General features: G+C 36.8%; 4 protein-coding genes across 6 annotated transcripts; 1 reads left to right on the forward strand and 3 right to left on the reverse strand.

The window, feature by feature from the left end:
- The first annotated feature begins 457 nt into the window (after positions 1–457).
- Positions 458–5,055, forward strand: LOC129870768 (U4/U6 small nuclear ribonucleoprotein PRP4-like protein). Its single transcript, XM_055945630.1, has 6 exons — positions 458–622; positions 1,293–2,206; positions 2,775–3,228; positions 3,331–3,528; positions 3,620–3,701; positions 4,501–5,055. Exons 2-6 carry the CDS (start codon positions 1,296–1,298, stop codon positions 4,593–4,595), a joined length of 1,740 nt encoding a protein of 579 aa, XP_055801605.1. The 5' UTR covers positions 458–622; positions 1,293–1,295; the 3' UTR covers positions 4,596–5,055.
- A 492-nt stretch (positions 5,056–5,547) lies between these two features.
- On the reverse strand, positions 5,548–10,543 carry LOC129871284 (uncharacterized). The gene is made up of 11 exons (XM_055946188.1): positions 10,112–10,543; positions 9,322–9,409; positions 8,390–8,481; positions 8,165–8,283; positions 7,851–7,966; positions 7,654–7,781; positions 7,483–7,569; positions 6,564–6,624; positions 6,390–6,430; positions 6,189–6,309; positions 5,548–5,892 (listed from the first exon to the last, which is right to left on the reverse strand). Exons 1-11 carry the CDS (start codon positions 10,465–10,467, stop codon positions 5,833–5,835), a joined length of 1,269 nt encoding a protein of 422 aa, XP_055802163.1. The 5' UTR covers positions 10,468–10,543; the 3' UTR covers positions 5,548–5,832.
- Positions 10,544–11,387: 844 nt separating this feature from the next.
- On the reverse strand, positions 11,388–17,283 carry LOC129870745 (DNA-(apurinic or apyrimidinic site) endonuclease, chloroplastic). 3 transcript variants are annotated; one of them, XM_055945602.1, is made up of 12 exons: positions 17,081–17,283; positions 16,834–16,987; positions 16,638–16,726; positions 16,098–16,177; positions 15,672–15,929; positions 15,270–15,595; positions 14,096–14,203; positions 13,461–13,598; positions 13,308–13,355; positions 13,126–13,206; positions 12,526–12,685; positions 11,388–11,787 (listed from the first exon to the last, which is right to left on the reverse strand). In XM_055945602.1, exons 1-12 carry the CDS (start codon positions 17,128–17,130, stop codon positions 11,666–11,668), a joined length of 1,614 nt encoding a protein of 537 aa, XP_055801577.1. In that variant the 5' UTR covers positions 17,131–17,283; the 3' UTR covers positions 11,388–11,665. The 3 variants fall into 3 exon arrangements, with proteins under 3 accessions (XP_055801577.1, XP_055801576.1, XP_055801578.1); XM_055945601.1 differs by having other exon boundaries at positions 15,672–15,935; positions 17,081–17,282; XM_055945603.1 differs by having other exon boundaries at positions 15,672–15,935; positions 16,834–16,953; positions 17,081–17,281.
- Positions 17,284–18,380: 1,097 nt separating this feature from the next.
- LOC129871274 (pentatricopeptide repeat-containing protein At2g39620) lies at positions 18,381–22,110 on the reverse strand. The gene has a single exon (XM_055946178.1). The coding sequence runs from the start codon at positions 22,024–22,026 to the stop codon at positions 19,462–19,464; it is 2,565 nt and encodes an 854-aa protein (XP_055802153.1). The 5' UTR covers positions 22,027–22,110; the 3' UTR covers positions 18,381–19,461.
- Between the last annotated feature and the right edge of the window lie 467 nt (positions 22,111–22,577).

A 22,577-nucleotide genomic window follows, 5' to 3' on the forward strand; every position in this document is an offset into this window, starting at 1 on the left:
TAAAATATAATACCCATATGCATGATATAATATAGAATATATATTTTTTTCTCATGGATTTAAAACTCTAAATTGACAAAGATAATTATCGTAATAGAAAATTTTTAAACATAATTTATACTTAAATTCAAGCTAATATTTCACAAGGAAAATTCATGCATTGCTAATCTCCATATTATTAATTGGAGATTAAATTATATTTGTTTAATTCTTTATATCATCAACTCGATATTATTTATTTTATGTTTATCTATGAGAGTAATTCGTCTCTTATGAAGGTTTGGAATCATTAGAATCACCTTTTCTGCTAGCGTTTTTATGTGAATTTCATAATAGCGACGATCAGAATAGAAGCGAGTCGTGTGAGAGATCCATTTTTAATTTAATTATAAGACACAAAAAAAACTCATATTTTTCATTTTTCTTTTATATTTCCTTAATTATAATATTTGTCTTTATTTCCCCCTTTTCCCCCCTTTTTCCCATTAACCTCTCTTCTCTCTCCCCGTTGATAAACCCTCCTCCCTGCTGCTCCTCCGCCGGAGCGCCAACACCGTCACCGCCGGCACCGTGAAGTCTACATCTCCTTGGCAACACCGACTAGCATATTCCGTCGACGTCTGTAAGTCTCTATCTTTGACTCTATTTAGCAACTTCCATTGTAAGAACTAATTGGTTGGACTCTGATTCAAAGTCCTATCGGCGATTTTTGCTGTCTACTTTGAGCTAATGCGAGTCATACAGCTAGTTATTTGAGAAATTAATCCAACAAAGAACAGTTTGATTTCTCAACAAATCAGTGTGCTATGTCGAGCATTGTTCTGCACCTTCACTGGATGTGAACCCTATGATAAAAAGAAGTTACAATTATTGAATCTGTGAGCCATTCTGATTCAATTTTGTAAATGTTTTTTTAGAATACTTGTGTTTGGTGCAATTGTGTTTTTATCTACTTGCTATAGTTGATTTGAACATTGAGCATCACTTTTCCGTTTAATATGCATGAACAAGTGTTCATTTAGCTGATTGTTTTAACAAAATCTGGTAAAACTCACAAAACAAGGCTGAAACTTGAGGTAGATGAGTTGGGAATTCGTTATTTGGCCTATGGGCTGGATTGCATAAGTCAAAGAGAAATGGCTTCTGGAAATTAGCTGTATAAATAGGGGCAAAATAAATTCTTAAACTTCTCAGTCAGGAAGTAGGTTTATAATTATTGCTGATTGATGTCTGAAGTGAATGGTTCCGTTTGCTTTTAGTTGTATTCATTGTTTGGACTTCTCTTTGATCAGGGTATGGATGCTATGGATGCTGAGGATGAAGTTCCTGTTTCAACTACAGAACCTTCGACTCTAGTTGATGATAATTCAACTGTGGGTAATGCTATAGGTGCAGTTAATCTTCAAACAGTCCCACCTGTTACTCCACCAGTTGTTCCAACGGTTATCCTTCCTCCTGTTGTTCCTGCAATTGCTCCAAGGCCTGCAGTTCCCACCTCTATTCTTCCCCCATTAGCTCCATTGCCTGTTCGCCCACCTGTCCTTAGGCCTCCGGTAGCACAGAATGGAGAAATGCAAGTGAGTGATTCAGATTCAGACCTTGAAGAAATGGGATCCGGTCGTGGTGCTGGGGGATCCACTCAAGAATATGAGATCTCCGAGGAGAGTAGAATTGTCCGAGAGAGGCAGGAAAAGGCCCTGCAGGAGCTTCTCATGAAGAGACGTGCTGCTGCATTAGCAGTTCCTACAAATGATATGGCCGTTCGAGCTCGACTTCGAAGGCTTGGCGAACCCATAACTCTCTTTGGAGAAAGGGAGATGGAAAGAAGGGATCGACTGCGGATGCTTATGGCAAGGCTTGATGCAGAGGGGCAGCTGGAAAAGCTGATGAAAGCTCATGAGGATGAAGAAGCAGCTTCTGCTGCACCAGCAGAGGAGGAGGATATTCAATACCCTTTTTACACAGAAGGATCAAAAGCACTTTTAGATGCTAGGGTAGAAATCGCAAAGTATTCTTTAGTTAAGTCAGCTTTACGTCTCCATCGCGCAAGGAGGAAAAGAGATGATCCAGATGAAGATGTTGATGCAGAGGTTGATTGGGCTTTAAAGCAAGCAGGGAGCCTGGCCCTTGATTGTAGTGAAATGGGAGACGATCGACCCCTTTTTGGATGCTCGCTTTCACATGATGGAAAGATGCTTGCGACCTGGTATTCTTCTCTGCTTGTCTATCTTTCTTTACATGACCCTAACCCCACTCCCAATTTTTTGTTATTTAGACGGTGCTCTTTTCCTTGTTCTTTTCTTTTGGGGGGTGGGGACTTTGCAGGTGGGTGGGATAGAATCCATGGATTGTTATTAGTTGGATAACTGCAGGTTTCAGTATAGATTCATATACTTAAAAACTTGTTAGTGTTCCCCAATTCTATTTTTCACCTCTACTGACTCATATGAGTGGAATATGCTGCTTTAATTTATTTTTTTTGCCTGCAATTCCCTATTAAATCTTGTGAAAATTCATGGTTAGTGGGGATTCATATAGTTGACCCCAGCTTGCTTGGGACTGAGATGTAGTTGTTGATTCCCATATTAAATCTAACAATTAGATGTTCTTCGATTGTTTCAAGATCATATCAAATGAACTGGAAGTAGGATTTTTTATTCCCGTAAGCAAAAAATTGTCATGCTTTTATTAGAGTGTCTTTTAACAGTGATGAGTTACAATTATGGATTCAAGCAACACCATGACACTTTTTTCCCCTTTTCTCCTTTACTCAGTTCTCTGAGTGGAATAGCAAAGATATGGAGTATGCCTCAAGTGCAAAAGGTTTCCACTCTGAAAGGTCACACTGAACGAGCTACTGATGTTGTGTTCTCTCCAACAAGCAATTATTTAGCTACTGCATCTGCTGACAAGACCGCAAGGTTATGGAACTCAGAAGGTTCTCTCCTCAGAACGTTCGAGGGACATTTGGACCGTCTAGCTCGGATTGCTTTTCATCCTTCCGGAAAATACTTGGGCACAGCTAGCTTTGACAAAACTTGGAGATTATGGAATGTGGAGAGTGGTGAAGAGCTGCTTTTGCAAGAAGGTCACAGTAGGAGTGTTTATGGATTGTCTTTTCACCATGACGGTTCATTAGTGGCATCATGCGGGTTGGATGCACTTGTTCGAGTGTGGGATTTAAGGACTGGACGAAGTATTCTTGCTCTAGAAGGCCATGTTAAACCGGTTAGTCTGTCTTGATGTGTGTCCTTTTCCCTCGTATGCTTTAGGGATTAGGAGAAGACATAAAATATGAATTCTGCTACTTATTTTATTTATTGGTTCCAGGTTCTTGGTGTCAGTTTTTCTCCGAATGGTTATCATTTGGCTAGTGGTGGTGAAGATAATACCTGTCGTATTTGGGACTTAAGGCAGAGAAGATCTTCTTACATCATACCAGCTCACTCCAATCTTATCTCTCAAGTTAAGTTTGAGCCTCAGGAGGGATACTTTTTGGCTACAGCTTCCTATGATATGACTGCTAAGGTATAACTAAAGTCTTTCATGATTGTGCTGCTTCTTGGATCTTTTTTCCTTGCTTGTTTTTATGTTTTAAAATCTTAAACTTATATTTCAGGTTTGGTCACCAAGGGATTTCAAGCCTGTAAAGACACTCTCTGGTCATGAAGCAAAAATCATGTCATTGGATGTTGCGGCAGGTAAGTTCCATTTAATTTCAAGCTATTGTTACCTTTTTGTGGAGTGGAACAGTATCTTAAAGGCATTTAAGAAGAATAAGGTTTGAGGTTATTATATGTTTTGCCTCTTTGGTAGTAAGCCCACCATTCCTCTCAACACAATAATTGTGCGTCTCCTATGCTTTCTTAAGCTATACAGAAATAATAATGCATTAACCTGGTACGACGGTGTAGCTATTGGTGTTGGTTCTTTTTTTACAGTCTGAGATGTCTTGCCTTGTGATCCCATTTATGGTAGGATAGACGTTAACCCACTTCCAGAACCCAAAGCATTGGTACGGTCAGATTTATGATTATCTTTCACTTCCTATCAGAGAGATGTGAAATAAGTGGAGATATAAATGATGTGGCGTATGTCATAGCACACCTTTGGTAATTTCACTAAACCTGAGCTTTAATTATTGGACCAAATCTTGTCCCTCATCCTCTGTTATCATTGTACTAATGTTTAATGATAAGCATACCTTATAATTTGGAACATAGCCACTTGCTCTAGATCGTGAAGTATTTGCTGTTTTCTCTGCCTTTCAGTTATCATTTACTTCGTGGTAATTTTATGCTGGTCCCCTAAATTATTTTGGAACTATATTTTGCCATGCTTCTCTTAATTTTAATAAAGAAGTGTTGTCTATGACGGGCTTATTCCATGCTATCCACCCTCTGCCAAAAAAAAGGAGAAACTGATATTTCTAGAATCTCAAACCTTTGCTTCACATTTCACATATGCTTATTTGTCTATCTCTCTTTTATTTGGTGCCAGATGGGCAATTCATCACCACTGTGTCTTATGATCGAACAATCAAGCTATGGTCAAGCAAAAACATTGAGAAGGAAGAGAAAATGGATATCGACTAAATTTTCACCTTGCTTAGTTTGTTGGTGTCTTGCCATTTTCTGAGATCATCAAGAAGAGTTGAGTATGCTGATTTATGTGTTAAGAATCTCTGTAGAAAATTGAAGCAAATAGGCCCTTTGCTCATTCTGTATTTTGTAAAGCCTTCGTCAACCAATGAAGTAGCAACATCCTCTACTGCTCAGGAAGGACCCAAGGATTTGGTTATTTGCTGATCCGTGAGTTGGGTTCAGAACGTCACGAGACAGTTCTTGTACTGCAAGTATTTTACACAATTCCTTGACAAACTGTGATGCTTCACTAAGTTATCTCTAGAAAGTCTGATGAAGATTCATGTTATGCTAATAGAGTTCTTCATTGTAAGCAATTGCAGATTCAGTGCATTTATGAGATAACTCTCTTGTATTGAATGCTTCAACAAGATGGAGAAATTTAACAACATTCTGAGAAAATTCTACTGTATTATAAGTTGTTCAGAAACTTGAGATGCCAAAAGGTAATTTTAGTTCTCAAACAAAACCGTATCTCTAAAATATTGTTGATAAAACAAACCAAAAAAGAAATTATTTTTCGTTGGATGCTTTGTGTATATATACTAGCATGGTTCTAGCTTAGAGCGTCTCGTTCTGTTATTTGGATTATTTTCACTATTTTTGTTGTTTGTACCTTTCTTTTCCACAATATTTTCACCGTATCTTTTGCTTTTTCATTTGTAAATGATATTCTCGAGACGAAGGTTTATCAGAAACAACCTCTCTAGCTCACACAAAGTAAGAGTAAAGTCTATGTACATTCTACCTTTCTAGACCGTGCTTGTAGGATTTTACTACGAAGTTGAACTGATAGTTACAATGGCATATAGAAACTTGCATACATGAGTGATTTCTGCTTCAAAACTTCTAAAAAAGGGGGACTAATTATTAACTTTTCGAACAATCTTTCATCAGTGGTTGTAAATAATTTTCAAAAGATTTCAAGTTAATTATTCTAATAGATGTTACGAAGCGTTCAAAATAATCAAATTACAACCTGTGACAATGCAGTTTCTAACAAAATTCTCCTAGGGAATCAGTATAGGTTACAAGCTCCAATTATCATGCATGAATGTATATGGCTATCACTTTCTTCAAAGTATTGTATCGTCGTTTTTTCATAAAATAAAGACCTCTTCACGCAAGGCTTAAGTTAATCTACCGATGGAATTTGTTCAATTGAAATGGCTGTTCTCGTGTCACAGCTTCATTTGTACCAACCCGTAAGGAGCCATCTCAGCAGAAAACAAAAGCCGCAGCAAATTGCCTGCAAGATATACATTTGTTACTCTTGACAATCCTTCCATGTATAAGAACTTATCTGACGAGATCATGTAGAAGCAGTTCACGAGCTCAATGATTGAGAATGCTACGATCAGCGTTAATGTTATCATAAATACGCTGACTAACTAGAAATATATCACCATTTTTGTGATTTAAGAACAATTGTTTGAGGTAACAGGCAATGACTGCAGACTAGAACAAGAAAGCAACTGAACACTCCTGTTGGTTTATAGATGAGAAAAAAATGAAAAGAAGAGAAAGAAAGAACAAGTTATTTACCTGGAAGACTAGTAGCGCGATACAAAGGGACTGTTCTGACATTCTGCCCAATTGTCTTAAGAATAAGTTCACTAAGGTCCCATCATTTGTCCCGGTCAATAAGCCGGTCTGAGGATCAAATCTGATAGGGTACACAAGATTAGTTAGTCCAGAGTCAAACGGGAATTCCAAAACTTAAGCTGCTTCAATTAGAGAACTTACTTAGGGAGCCGATGCCTTGGACAAGGTACAATACCAGCAAGCTGAAAGGAATTCAAGGGAGTTGCGAGTAGTTGGAGATCCGGAATTAGTTTTAAAAATATCATTTATTTTGCAAGAAGGATTGCATACACACACACACACACACAGAGAGAGAGAGAGAGAGAGAGAGAGAACCTGAGGTAGTGATAGTAGGAAGTTCAGAACTTGCGGCAAAAAGAATATAAGCAGTGTTTCACTGAAAGGAAATAGACAAAACTAGACACATTAGTTTGAAGTTTCAGATGAAGAAACTTAAACAAATATCTTCACAGGTACAGAAACTAAAGATCATTTGTACAATCAATAAAATGGTGATACTCGATCTGACAGTTTATGTGACGCTTTAAGTGTTTTGGTACATCTCAATACGCTTAATGTATTTCAACTATTATATCACTCTATGATCTAGACAAGTTTGAAGATTTCACTTCAATTAACAATTTAATACATCAATGAGATCCTCAACTCAGCCAAAACTAGTGTTCACTGTTCACAGTTTCATTTCACTACTGTCAAGGGGATCCTCAACTCAGCCAAGTCGACTTCTTGAGAACTTTATGGATTTGTGAGTTAAAAATCTCTTCACTTTTTTTCTTTTTTTCTTTTTCAAGTATGGGTAGTTTTCCCTTGATATAGGCTTGTTTGCTAAGCCCTTTGTGAACAGGTTTGGCACCGTTTTGGTGCCCTTTTTTTTTTTGAGAAAGAACTTGTTTCATTAATAAAATAATATTCAAATTGTCTAAGGATGTCATTCTTTGCTTCCACTTTTCAACAACAATAGTCTAGACACTTTTTTCTGATAAAGACAATACTCTGTTGTTCACACAATACTCCAGTCACTTGTTGGAAAAACTTGGGATTCATAGTCATCAGCCAACGAGGGTGCTCCATCCTCCCTTGGAATCACTATGTCACAAAGTCAAACTGACAAGGGAAAATGGGATGACCTTTTTTTTTCTTTCTAAAACATCAAAGAAGCAATCAAATGGTTCAAGCAAAAGACTAACAGAAGCACCACTGAACGTAATTGCAAGAAACAGGCAGGAAGATGTACCTAAAGTGACCCAAGATTCCAGCCACTGCCATGGTCATTCCAGCAAAATATGTAAAGGTATCACCAACGAAAACTGAGGAAGGATACCTACAATGATAGTAGCAAGTGTAAGTACTAAGTAAAACATATTGCTGAGGAGAACTCAGAGATTATCCCACGATGAAATTTTACCAGTTGTATGAAAGTAAAGCCAAGGAAGTAGCAAGCATTGGCTGAACAAGGTAAATGGAAAAAGCATGGGCTTGTTTGTATTCAGGATCAGCAGATGCTCCAATTTGCATGATGTTGTGTATCAAAATCTGTAATTACTCTAGAGTTAGATGACATTCAATCGTCCAAGTGATAAATAGAGAACAGTTCAAGCTTACAGCAGCTGCAATAACGGCTGTCTGCCCAACTTCTAGGCCATTGATACCAGCGTGGATATTGATCGAATTTGTGCAAAATATTGCCAATAGCCACATATATAATTTGTAGATACATCCTGTCAAACCAGAGAGAATGAAGAACCGAACTGAAGTCAACAAATGGAAAGAATCAAAGTATGAAATGGTAAAGAATTATATCCATACACTTTAAGCATGTTAAGTGTGCATTTTAAACTTTTGAGTGCTTCATCAATATGGGAAACTCCAACTTAAGGACTTCCTATAGAAGCACAAAGAAATCATACGATGCTTACCTAGATCCAAGATCTCTAATCCAACATATGATACTAGGGGCTTCGGTATAATAATAGTTGTATGCCCAGCATATGCCATCAACAATGGAAGAGCTGCAATGGAGGGTAACAGCAGTTTCCTATTTCAAGAAATTACATGAACTTCATAAGAATCTAAGCTGAAAAGATTTCAAAAGGTCCCCAGTTGCATCAGAGAAAGACTTTAGATACGATAGAAATGCTTACACTCTCCAAGGTACATCAAGGACATCATCCACAAACCCAAGCAACATCATGAAGCAGATTGAAGATAATGCAGCATTGTACTCAACAAGCCACTGCCAAATTCAAAGTCAACAGCTGGAACAACATTTTTTTGACAAGGAAAAAAAGAAGGTGCAGCTAAGTAATATTAATGGGAGCAACACTTTTAATATGACTATTACACGATTCACATATGAATTGAATTTATTGATTTAGTACTGATCCCACTATTTGAGTGATCCCTTAATAATAGCGAAGTGTGTGGTGTGTCTTCTCTTTTTCAGTCACAACACTGTCCGCCAATTTTTGAAAATATCACATGATTGGCTCCATTTTATGCATTTTGAGTGATCTTTCAATATCTACCACGTTGTTGTAATGTGTTTTTCTTTTTCATAGTCACAACCCTGTCCCTCCGATTTTGAAAATTTCATGCGTTCGGTTACAGGTTAGTAGTATTTTCCCCCAAAAAGCAATAAACCAGCAACTTGGAACACTACAACTAATGAATACTGAATACGTTTATTCTCTTTAACCTTACAACTACAATTCTTTCAAGTCAATGAACATAATGGTTAGTGAGGATTCATATAGCCGATCACAACTTGTTTGGGACTGATGAATCATGAACTATTTTAATATAATCCTTTGAAGAAATGAAGAAAGAATATAGTCAAACACTTGCTTATAGGCTCAATGTCAGTATGGATCAATCTTTGGCACTGTTTTTTCTCGCCTTTAAATGGAGGAAAAAGTGTTTCTTATGGAAGTTCTCACAATTCGCAAGCAAGAAAGGAAAACACAAAATTATGCCAGAAAAAGTAAATCAACAAAAGCAGTTATCAAGATGTAAAGCAGATCATCAACGAATAAAAAACTCCAAAAGAAACCACAAAGCTTGCAACTTTACTTACATTTGAATCAGATGTGAAGTTGAAATATTGAAACAAGATAGCCACGACCAAGAACACAGCCCCAACAATAATACCTAGTGATTCAGGTCTGCGAAAAAACAATACGGGATCACTCATAAATTGCTTAGTCATACACTACATAACATAATTGAAGTTGGTTCTTAACTAAAAAACCCACTCTCCTGTCTCTCTTCACTGAGTCCATCAAATTACTCAACTTGTCACAGAAAAGAAGTCCTACCTCCATTTTAGGCAGTCCCAGAATGGTCTATGCTCATTCTTTTTTATCAGTAAAGTGAAATTTTATAAATTCCCAGCATTAGGTGAAAGCTGGTACTCCCTCGTTTCAATTTGTTTGTCTTACTTTCCTTTTTACTCCGTATAAAAAAGAATGTCTCTTTCCTTTCCTAGTAACTTTTTAATTCCAACTTTCCATGTGACATGTTTAACACCACATGATTAAAAAAATATTTTGGTACATTCTACTTATCTTTGTTTAAGACCACAAGATTCAAAAGTCTTCCTCACTTTCTAAACTCCATGCCAAGTCAAAACCAGACAAACAAATTGAAACGGGGTAGTATTTACAGTGCAGCCATATTACATGTTGTGTGATGAGCATAAATGAAAAGCTTTAAAATAGAAGCTTCACATTTTTTTACTTCCAAACAAACCAATTCAAACTAAGACTATCAAAATCAAAAATTAAGGCATAAAAAATTCAAATCAGTACTACTGCATTAACTTCAAGTAAATTAAACTTCAATTCTAAGAAGAAGAAAAAACTAACACTTTGACAGAGCCTTGAGGAGTGCCTTTTTTGTTGATATCATATCCAAACAAATTCCTTCTCAACACATACTTAGATGCAACAGGAATCATAGTAACGGTGACGAAGAATCCGATCAAGCTAACAATTGCATTAATGAGAATCGATCGTCGGAGCTCCGATGTGATTTCGTAGTGGTAGAATATCAAGTAGAAGTACGGTATTAAGAATATCAAAGAGATTTTAAAAATTAAGTAAACTTTTGCCGGCGCTATGGGAGGTTCGTCACCGGATTTAGGATTTTTGGTGTTTATGGATGATTCCGTCTTATTCACGGTCGCCGGCGCCGCCGTTGACGGTCGTTTTTTAGCTGCCATTGTTTCGATCTCTCTCTCTCTCTCTCACTGTGTGTCACTTGTGGGAGACTCTTGTCATTTTGGGTCTGAATTTTTATTTTTATTTTTTTAATATTAGTTTCTTATATTTTGTTATTATTTACTTAATTAATTATTTTTTGGTGTATGTACACTTGAAATTCAATAGAATTTAGACACGTCAGATGAATTTGTCATCTGTGGGGTCCATGTGTTGCTTCAAAAATGGAGATCAAGTTTTATTTTTTCTTTCTCAGATGTCGCAGTGACCGGGGGTAACAAGTTGATTATAGTGGATATAAACGAGCTAGAATTAGATTTTTAAAAAAATGACAAGAAGAAATTAGACAAAATATGATTCATCTTTTAATTTATCGAGATAATATTAAGATCGAGCATTTTTCATTCGGTGTCCAGAGTTCGTGGAGCCTCGATAAAATTTGAATCACGCATACAAAAAGTTCGAACCCGAGACTTATGATTAAGGATGAAACAGTTTCATCACTGCACCACAACCCTTGATAGTCCCCCCTTATTAATGTTGTTACTGTTATTCTCTTATGACTTGTTTGATATGAAAAATAAAGGATAATTGATTTCTGAGATATATTTAGTTGAGATAAAATCACAAGATAAGTTATTGCAAAATTAATTATTCCAAAATTGTAATATCATTTTTATCCACATTGAGGATAGAATAATTAATACCGAAATAATTAATTTCGAGATAACTTACTGCCCAACCAAACAAGCCCTACTATTTTTTTCTTTGACTATAGGAGTAGCTGGCTTGTGTGAATTTATTGTTGCTACTTGTTCTCTTTTTAATGGTCATCAACATGATTTCTTTGCTTATATTATGACATTCACATTTGCTTTCTACGATAAAAATCTGAATTAGTGTAGGGTTAAACAAAATGACAGAAGTTGCAACAGGAGTATTATGACACTAACATTTGCTTCCTTTGTGAATCAACAAGACATCAAAAATAGCAGAACAAATGAGAATCCTGTATATGCCACTTCAAAAAATCAGGATTCATCATTTATATGTCAAAAATCCTTATGAGCCAAATATCTATACTCCATGTTAGCTTCTTGAAAATATTCTCCGTCGCGTTTTCTTGTTATGGTTCCATCTTCGAGAAGACGATCAAAGATGATGGAATTAGCAAAAAAGATGGCTGGTACTTGAAACCTACTACAGCTTCAGGACAAGGCCAATGGGACTGTGATCACTGCCATCGACATCTGGGAGAATGTATGCGTCGTGCACCTTGTCAGCAATGCATTCTGAAACAAGGAAGTAGTCGAGCCGCCATCCTGCCATTTTATATCCCAGATGGGAAAAAGATGCAAAAAAAAGTCTAGGTTGTTAAAAGTCTGGCATAAGGTTCTGGAACGCCATCAGCTCAAGATAGTTGACAATCTAGTACAAGTGTCTAAGAAGCTAAATGTTTTGGGCGTAAAGCTTTAGGAGCCCATCTCACCAAGATAGTTAACTCAAGCTAACAACCTGACGGAAGTATCCAACTAGCTAAATTGTATTAGGCGTAAGGTCTAGGAGCCCATCTGCCAAGATAGTTAACTCCAGCTAACAACCTGATACAAGTATCTTAAGTTGCTAATAAATGTATTGGCATAAAGCTCAAGGTTCACACAAGCCCAAGATAGTGAATGTAAAGATATGGCACTTGGGCCTAACTCAACGCCAAAAGCTAGCTCATAAGGGGAGGATTGCCCGAGTCCATATTAAGCAAACTACCAGTCCTTTCCCCACATTGGTTGGGACTCTAATCCACAAGCAAGTACCAGAGTTCAAACTTAAAAGTTGTACTTCAACAATGACCACTGTCAAATGGGCAATGTTGTCATTTCACTAGGCAGTAAAACAAAATGACACACATGGAAATATCTACTTGTAGGGGCTACTGAGAAGAGTACATGAAGAAGCACAAACTGAGGCATGTTTTTGGTTTTCTTAGTTTGTCATAATAAGAACAGCTCAATGAAAGCTGAGGACAAGTTAATAGCACCATAATAGAATAATTTTTTAAATACCTTTATTAGATTTACGTCCACCATGGCGATAACCCCAGTAAGTATAACCAACGACGCCAGGATGCTGCTTCCTGAATGTATCTACAAACCCCTTGTTTAGAAAGTTCGTTTCAAAGGACTGTCTTTCTTCTTCAGTAAAGCCTGCACTTCTTTTATTTCCCTAAGAAAATGTAGGAAAAACATCAGAAACGGTGAATTGGAATTACATCAAAACAAAAATGCAACTTCAGTAAGCTAAGCTAACAACTGAAGACAATGCTAAAATCCACAAGCAAACAGCAATCCTTAAGTTGCAAAGTCAAATCATTGTGTTGGAATTGATATTTTCCAATACTTCATTGTATTTTAACCAATGAAACCGAGTAAAAAGGAAAGCAAGACAAGAAAACTGAAACGGAGGGAGCAGTATCGTTTCAATCTGATCTAATGCTTGCTTCGTTGTAGCTTTTATTTTGTTCTCTTGGGGGCATTATTGATGTTATTTTGTATCCTCTCTTACAACTAGATATCAAGAGTCACTTAGAGTGATGTATCGTTCACATAAGCATAAACTGCTTCTGCATCATTTACATGATAGGACGTGACAATAAAAAAACTTACCGCAGGATTATAAATATCTATCTCCTCGTGGGCGCAATTTAGATCACCGGTCAAAACAACAGGTTTTGACTTTTCTAGCTCCTGCAAAGCCACAGAAGAATAATGTTTTTTTGAAAATTGAGGTACCTGATAGAGAAATGATACATGGTGCATAAGATATCAGTAAAGAAAGCAACACTTACTTTCATGTAATTGCCAAGAGAAGGATCCCACTCTGTAATTCTGTATGTCTGGTAAAGTACATCTTGTTAGTCATGTCCGTAAGAGGAAATGCATAACATAACATAACATAACAAATGCAAGAAGAGATTAGAAAAAAAAACGTAGGTAACTACCAATCGTCGTAGTCCATCACCAGAATTTGGAACATATCCACACAGTAAATAGAAGTTGTCAAATTCCACTGTGACAAGTCGTCCTTCGGTATCATGATCAGGTATGCCAAGACCATATTTGATAGAAAGTGGTTTAATCTGTTAAAAGACGCAAACAAAAGGATAATACTGGTCATATATACCAAACAAACCAAAAACAATTCAAGGAAAAAAGGCATAGATGCTCAATCTTCTTCCTTCTTCTCTATAAGTAAAAAATATTTCTCAGAGACCAAAATAAGGCACCCAATGTAGGGCTTGAAATAAAAACAGATATCATAATTCATATAGGAAAAACAATCTCAAATAAAGAAGATCAAACTGAGTTTCATTGCACAGAAATACCCGTGGATGAAGAAAATGTACATTTATTGTGGAGTTATGAAAGTAGCTAATTTTCGCCGTTCTTTCTTCTCCTTTTCCCCTCTAACTTCTGCAATTCAGGTTTTACACTTATGGACAGGTGTATTTAGAGGTCTATGTTCAGTGCAAGGATGGCGGAGTTAGATAATTTGACCAGTCTATGAAGAAGGAAGTCAGAAAAATAAAAGGAAAAAAAGAGAATGGGAAGAAGTGGGAAGGACAAAGGATCGTACCCGTGAGATGATTGCAGTACCAGAATACCCAAGCTTAGAGACACTGCACGTCCAAAAGCTATTCTTATAGTCTTGGAGACTTTCCTTGATCGCTTCAACGTCTTTCTCCTGCTTTCAAGAGTCAGATGTAAAAATTAGCCCAGACAGCACAAATATTTGTCGTCTGAAAGGGAAAATTTATATCAGTCACATAGTAGTCTACATAGTATTCAGAAACCATCACTAATGACCTAAACTCATTGATGGCTGTAAGCAGCTTAGGTCTTAACTGTTGCACTAGATGGTAACTTTCCATCTCTTTCAGAGTACACAAATAACAAGAGTTTGTCGAACTTGTTTAAAAACAAAAAAGAAAACCTCCAATTTCTGTTGTAATCTTCACAATCTAGATTCTGAGAACTCAGTCCGCCTTAAATTTGAAGAATTGTGTCAACTAGGAAGCAAGTAACCTGTAACCTGTAACCTGTAACCTTAAGAAACCTGAATGGTTACACATACATGAATACGAGTGTGTGTGGATGTACATGAACATGTGTTTGTGCGCGCGGTAGTAAAAGAGACACTGTTTCTTTCACCGAGTTGAAATTAAGAAGAATATGTAACGAGATGAAACATAAACTGTCTTGCGGTTATTGACCATGCTGCTGTTAAGAAGACCATAATTGTATGAGTGAAGCATCATCTGCATCCTAAGTTTGTTTACAAAGATCTCAATATGTTGTAAGGTTGATGAGTTAGATAAACAGCTGTTACATTATATCGCATAGCAGAAATTTGAAGCACACTCCAGAATGTCCAAACAGCATAAGCAATTATCTCTCTACCATTTCCCTTATTTTCATCCACTCCAATAATCTAAGAACCGAGAAAGATAGGATACAAACTACATGCATAAAATTTTTAAATGTGTGTAACCAGCGGTGGAGCCAGGATTTTTAAAAAAGGGTACTCAAACTATAAAGTAGACACACGAAGAAGCCAGGGGGGTTCAACGTCTACTGTATATACATAAGAAAATAATTTTAGCGTTATATATCCAATATAATTTTCTGGCAAAGGGGGTTTCCCTTCCACACCCCTGGCTCCGCCACTATGTGTAACTTATGTTAGATAATATCTATCAAAATGTCAAGTTGATCCCTACAAACAGAAAAGACATAAAACGAGAGTTTGCCTGTAGTTTAGTCTCCTGTAGGCATAGTGCATCAAAATCTTCTCTATCAGCAAGCTGCTGTACGCAAAGATTCTTTAACTTCAATAGAGCCCTCAAACCATTGACATTCCAAGACAATAACTTAACATGTTTTGTATCTTTAGAAAGAGGAGGTGGTCTCATTGTTTTAGGATTGTATACAATCCACCCATCTTTGGGCTTCTTGTGAGCAAAAATAGTCCAAGGTTCATATTGATTTACAGAAAGATCAACAGCCTCAGAAACTCCAATGTGTGCTGAAGCAGTCACCGATGAAACTTTTCTCTTTGCTCGTACATTTTTCTTGCCTGTAAAATTATTCGTCATTTAATTTGCTGTCACAGCAAAGAAGATGTACCAGACAAAATGAAAAATACCAATTACCTTTCATGTCATTAGATTCAACGGAAAGTTCTTGGGTAATTTCAGCTTGTTTAACAATAATGTCAACACTGGTATCCTTGGTGTGTCCTTTTGCCACTCGTTTTTTCGTCTGCTGAGTACTAGGAATCTCGGATGCAACATCACTTTGGTCACAATTCTTACTTGACACTTTTCTAGACTTCTTTTTTGAAGGGTTATCTGCTACTTCTAGACTCCCCTCAGATGATACTTTATCCTCCTGTGCCACAGATCCATTGCCTGCATCTATAGCAGAGTTACAGGTTAAAAGTATCTTTCTGTTACATTTTGGATTTTGGAGAAGTTCGCAAAATAATACTATGACCACTTAGATAAATACTGTTAATCAGTTTCTAAATTAAAGATATTACTTCATGGGCTTGGTTGCAATTAAAATGAAAAGAGTACCGTTAAGTTTGCTGTCGAGGAAAGTCTTCAAAGAAGCAACAAGTTCTTTCTTAGTACCTCTGGAAGGAATCCCAAGACTCCTAAAAACGCAGAACTTGCTGTCATGTCACATAATCAAATTGAAAGCTGCTGTAAATTACTAGGTGATACAGTCTGCAGACTTCTCTCCTATCCACACAAATCATTTCTGAAGTGGAACATCATCAGAACAGAGGTTATGTTCCAGATGAATCACTTAGTGCTGTATGCTATACAGTGTTGTGAAAGGCACGCTTAAGCTCTGAAGCGTTTCAGTGTTGTCATCAAGGTTCTAAGGTAGTGAGGTTATTTCAGAAAGACCTTACCCCTACCTTTGAGAGAAGGTAGAGAGGTTGTTTCCGAAAAACCCTCCCCTGAACAAACAGTGAAAAAGAGGTAAAAGCAACAAACAGAAACAACAACAAGATAATAAGATACCGAGGCAAACGACAAGTCAAAAAACATGAATCATTTACAACATAATAGCATATGATGCCAAACAGTTAGTACTTTAAAATATACCTAAGTTTCACTCTGAGCTGAGAAACTGTCATTTTCTCTACTGTTTCCATATCCTCCACAAGAACCTCCCCACTTTTGCCACCATTTACCTACATGTAACAATAAAAACTCAAACAAACAATAAAAACTCAAATCCTTCTTACTGAACCATCCTCAAAATGCTGAAAAAGACACTAATTGGTCATAAAGAAACAACCTTTGAAACACCCTTTTCAGCGGCAACACTCATTGTTTCATTTGATTTTGCAGTAGCTGATGAGGTTGAAAAGGGTCTTTTTTCAGACCCCATTGTTGTCAAATCCACAGAAACCAAAACCTGAAACTTGGGTTTCCTTAAAATGACTCCAATACTGAGAAAAAGGTCCAGTCTTGAGAAAAAAATATAATCAAGAAAACAATTTTTTTTTTTAAAAAAACATAAAATAAAAACTGATATATATTACCTATTGGGAATAATGAAATTGTATAGGCCTAACTTGAGAGACTGTAACATTGATTGTAATAAAGGAGAAAAAGAAAGTTTAATTCCTTTCTATGTGGGTGGGGGTAGGGGTGGGCGTGGGGGTGAGGGGGTGATGAACCGCCAAGGAGGCAGCAAATGGTGGAGGAGAATTTTGGAGGCGTGAAGCTGGGTTGGGAAGTTTAAGCCACGTGGTTAAGAACTAAGGAACCAAAAAAAAAATGAAAACTACCCGGAATACATCAATTATGAAACTATTTACTCAAATTAGACCAAATTTAAATTATTTACCCTTAATAGACTCATGACCCAAACTATTTATCCTTTTACCCCACTTTTTTCCTTTTAATTCTGCGCACAACGTCATGCTGACATCAACATTACTACTCTTTTTTGATACTATCAGATATACTTTAATGATAAAAGAAGGAAGAGACAGCGTTTCAGCGAAATTGCTTGATACCATCAGAATATATTATATACTATCATTGTATCAAATGCGCGAGATAGTTAAAAATAAGAGGTATGAAAGTAATGGATATTCAATGATAAATAGTTTTCTTTTTTGGGTATACCAATAAAGATTAACATTTTTTTTGAAAACTTAAACTAATAACAAAATAAATAGGATTTATTATGTATTTTATGTTGATATGGGTAGATTTTCATAATTCGAGTGAGATTGTTATGGCCCAAAAGCATATATATTATATACTTCCTTGTTCTCTATGTATTAGTTATGTTTTTGATGTTATGTCTAGCGAAAATTAATCGAGCCTTGTTGAAATCTAATTGTATTTATCTAATTCGATTGTTGTTTTCTATGTTTCATTGTTGTTTTCTGTGTTTCTAATTTATCTACTATGTCAATTTGATTGATTCCATGGTGTAACAACTATATTTTTTGCAAGGAAAAAAGATTTATAAAGTTTAAAATTCAGTATTGTTTGAAACCTTTGTGGTAAATTCGTAAGTTTTTATTTTTAATTAAAGGTCTCAAGATAAACATGCACATGGTGTTTACGTAAAACCATACTGATCTATCATAATTACACCATAAATTAAAGTGAGCATATGTATTAATTAACTACTTAGTGATAAGAATATGCAAAGATATGTGTCATATATTTATTAAATTGGTGTATATTCATGTTGCTTGAATTCTTCAAAAATGTTACTGCACTCGTGATGAATCCTCGAAAAATTCAATACGATCCGTCAACATTTTTAAAGAACCCAAACAACATTAATGTAAACATCAGTGGATAGTTTTGGCAATGAACTCAATAAGAAGAGACTCAATTTATATACACCCAAATACAGACACTAATAGAGAGGGACATAGAAAGGGAGAGAGAACCAGAGAAGAATTCAGAAATACACGACTCAAAAGCCAAAGCTGCAGAATTTGTAAAACTACTTATTTATAGCTAATGCTGGTCTCATCCACCAACGAGTGTCGTGGTGGAATGAAAAGTATTCCTTCATTCTTAATCAGAGATATCGAATTTGAGCTCAAACTATGGGGTCATCTTTGTTAGGGAAGTCTTTAACTACAATGTGAGACTTTCTGGCGTGAATCCCAATTTAGACGGACTAAAACACTGCCTGGACACTAAGTGGACAACCAAAAATTGTTGGTCTCAACTTTCATCCCCTTGCTCCTAATTCCCTTGTTGTGCCTCACATTTTCAGCTTCTGAAGGAATAATGATCTGGCAGAGGACTGTATTAGTTGACTGGGACTCCTCAGCTGATGTGTTCACAATATTACCTCCTTCCCCAATAAAAACCTTGTCTGCGAGGTCCATAGCTTCTTCTTGAGGACCATCATCATGTGATTGCAGCGGGGTTAGCTTCTTCTTGAGGACCATCATCATGTGATTGCAGCGGGATTAGCTTCTTCTTGAGGACCATCACCATGTGATTGCAGCGGGGTAACTTGTTGGACCGACATTCCTATGTACTTCTTGAGCAAAGAAATGTGGAAAATGGGGTGTATCAGGCAGCTCCAACTAGTAGGCGATGGAACCAAGGTGTATTTGTTTCTAAACCTTCTATGTTTAGAAACAAATTAACTTTAAACTTCCATTTTACCCATAGTGAGATGACTTAAACTTCATGCCCAGTCAGACAATCTCACACAAAATGGGACGGAAGAAGTAATTTTTATGAAGCATGTTCTGTTTTTCCCCAACTGTAGGGACCCATAAGATCAGTTGTAGATCCTAGAATTTATATTTTGCAGCTATTGAAGATATAAGTACCCTGCAAAATCATGGAGATTCTTTACTAGTTGGATTGCCACCCACAGATCAGTCAACAAAGAGTAATATCTATTGCACTTACACAAAATCCATGCCCCCTACTTCACCTCAACCCAACTATAGCCTGGAGTCTTTCTCAATCCAATGTCATTCATCTTTACTCTAGTATGAACGGCATCATTCCACCTACCAGATTGAGAATATAAACTTGATAATACCACATAATGAGCAGGATTTCCTTGCTCAATCTTGACAAGATGCTTCAAAGCAACCTCTGCTATCTCAATATTTGAATGCATTCTAGATGCATCCAACAAGGCTCCCCAAACTCCACCATCTGGTTCCATAGGCATTGTCTTAAGTAGATCCATAATTTCACTAAACAAGCCAGCACGTCCTAACAAGTCTACCAGACAGGCATAGTGTTCCACGTCTGGTTCGATGTGATATTTGTCACGCATGCAGTGGAATATTTTCCTTCCGTCTTCAACCAAGCCTGCATGTCTGCAGGCTGACAAGACACTAAGAAAGGATATAGAATCAACTTCGATGTCTCTCTTTTCCATTAGAGAGAAAACAGAAAGAGCACGATCACCTTCCCCGTGCATAGAATATGCTGTAAGTAAAGCATTCCAAGAAACACTGTCCGTGTTCTTCATCTCCTCAAATATATGCTCGGATAGGTCAAGTTGACCACATTTGGCATACATATCAATAAGACTATTCCCTACAGGCTTATGGGACAGAAAGCCACTCTTGATTATGTAGGCATGTATAGACATGCCCTCTCTCAAGTATGTCAAATGTGACACCGCAGGCAGGATGCTCACAAGTGTGGCCACATTGGGCTGAAATGATTCAAATTTCATGGAATAGAATGCGGACAGGGCTTCCTTCGCAAGTCCATTATGCATGTATCCTGCAATCATTGTGTTCCAGGACACCTCATCCTTAGAGAACTCAGTTTTGTTGAACATGAACTCAGCTGAAGATAAATTTCCACATTTGGCATACAAGTCAATTAGAGCATTTTTCACATGGCAGTCTGACTCAAACCCGTATCTGATAATTTGACAATGAAAGCACGTCCCCAACCGTACATCACCAAGGAAGGCACAAGCTGGAAGCACACCAACCATTGTCCCCGGGTCTGGGCATAATCCAGCTAACCTTAATTGGCAAAACATTTCTAATGCATTATAGCAGTCACCAATTTGGACATACCCGTTAATTAGAGCATTCCATGTCACTACCTCGGTTAGTGGCATCTTATTGAAAATATTGAGTGCAGAAGTAAACAGGTTGCACTTAGCATACATGGAAACCAAGGCAGTTCCCGTTGAAATATCAGAATCCATAGTGGCTTTGATGGCATGACAGTGGACACTCTTTCCTAATCTCACTGCCCTTAGCTCTCCACAGGCTGGGATCACGCTCACCAGAGTAACATTATTTGGCTGTGAATACTCATTTTGCATATCTCGAAACAGAGAGATCGCCTCTTGAGGATATCCTGATTGTGAGAAAGCAGATATTGCTGCGGACCAAGCAACCAAATCTCTTCCCTTAATTCCCCAAAACAGATCTCTAGCCTTGTCTATCACTCCACACTTTGCATACATTGTCATCAAAGAAGTAGCAATCATAACATCAGAATCAATCATTTCTTGCATTGCACATTCATGAATTTCAATCCCTCTCTCTAAATCGCCCATTTCACCAGCACTAAGCAATGCACTTACAGCTGATACTTTGCTCATCATCAAGCCCATCCTCTTCATGCGATCAAACAATTCCAAAACCTCATAAAATTTCCCATTATATGCATAACCTGCCATCATTGTACCCCATGAAACATCATCTTTCCCCCTTAACTCATTAAAAACTCGGCGAGCAGCACTAGGATAATTACATTTGGAGTACGTATCAATCAACGCATTAGAAACCGAAACTGGAAACCCTCTCCTATACACATAACCATGTATACACGTACACACCCTCATATCCATTAATTTACAAACTGCAGGAAACAAATTCAATAACGTCACCGAACTAGGATTAATTCGACAAACAAATTGCATCTTCTTGAAAAGATCAACAGCCTTTACCGGCTCTGCACTCTGCGCAACCCCAGATATCATTGCATTCCATACTACAACATCCTTGTCAGGCATTTTATCAAACACCTTCCTTGCACTCTCCAAATCACCCATTTTACTATACATATCAATAATCCCAGTCCCAATAAAGACGTCATTTTCAAGATTCCTATTCACTATCTCTTCATGAATCTTGACACCCTTTTCAAAATCAAACATTAAAGTGCAAGCTTTCAGCACAAAAGTGAATGTATACTTATCCGGGTGAATACCCTTTTCTTCCAACATTGAACTGTACATTTTCAGAGCTTCTTGATGATGATTTGTTCTGATATAAGCTCTGATCATTGAATTCCACAAGATTACAGGTGGATTTAGAGTAGAATCGAAAAGGGTGCGAGAAAAATTGCATTTTTTGAAAGAAGAGTATAAATTTATGAGATGGGTTGTGGTGGAAATGTTGAAACTAAAGCCGGAGGTGATTATACGAGCATGAATTTGGACAAGAAAGGTGAGGTCTTTGCAGGAAGAGAGAAGCCGCTGGTGGCAGAGGAGTGAGCACATTCGTAGTTGAGACGTTTACTGTCACTCATCCGAGCCTTTTCTATTTGAAGAATTGTTTTATCGCCATTTTGCTTTGAAAAATTACCTTTTACACGTGAAAATGAGTCTTTTACTCAATATCATATACCGAAAACGGTCTCTCCACTCCCATGAAGACAACTTGTTTGAATGCTTAATAATAATGAAAAGTTATATTTTATGTAATGATCAATTTGGTGTGAATGTTTCTCTTTTTATCTTTACTTATTGTTTTATAATCTTATGTTTATCTTTTATTTTATCATTTTTATAATAATTCTATGTCGTACCTTACTTTTCTCGTATGTTTATCCTTCAAATTACTGACGTTTGACATTATATAACGATAGAAAACGATATAACTTATTCAGAAATATTCGTCAAAATAATACTAACACAATCTATTCATGCAAAATTATATTTTATAAGTTATTAACACAGTTAAGTGACTTTATTGAGACAAAAAATAGTTTAGTGACTTACTAATACAATGCATAAATTTGATTTTATGGAGACATGATTTCTTTCGATAT

The sequence above is a fragment of the Solanum dulcamara genome, chromosome 10 (genome assembly GCF_947179165.1).
Source record: "Solanum dulcamara chromosome 10, daSolDulc1.2, whole genome shotgun sequence".
Lineage (NCBI taxonomy): Eukaryota > Viridiplantae > Streptophyta > Magnoliopsida > Solanales > Solanaceae > Solanum > Solanum dulcamara.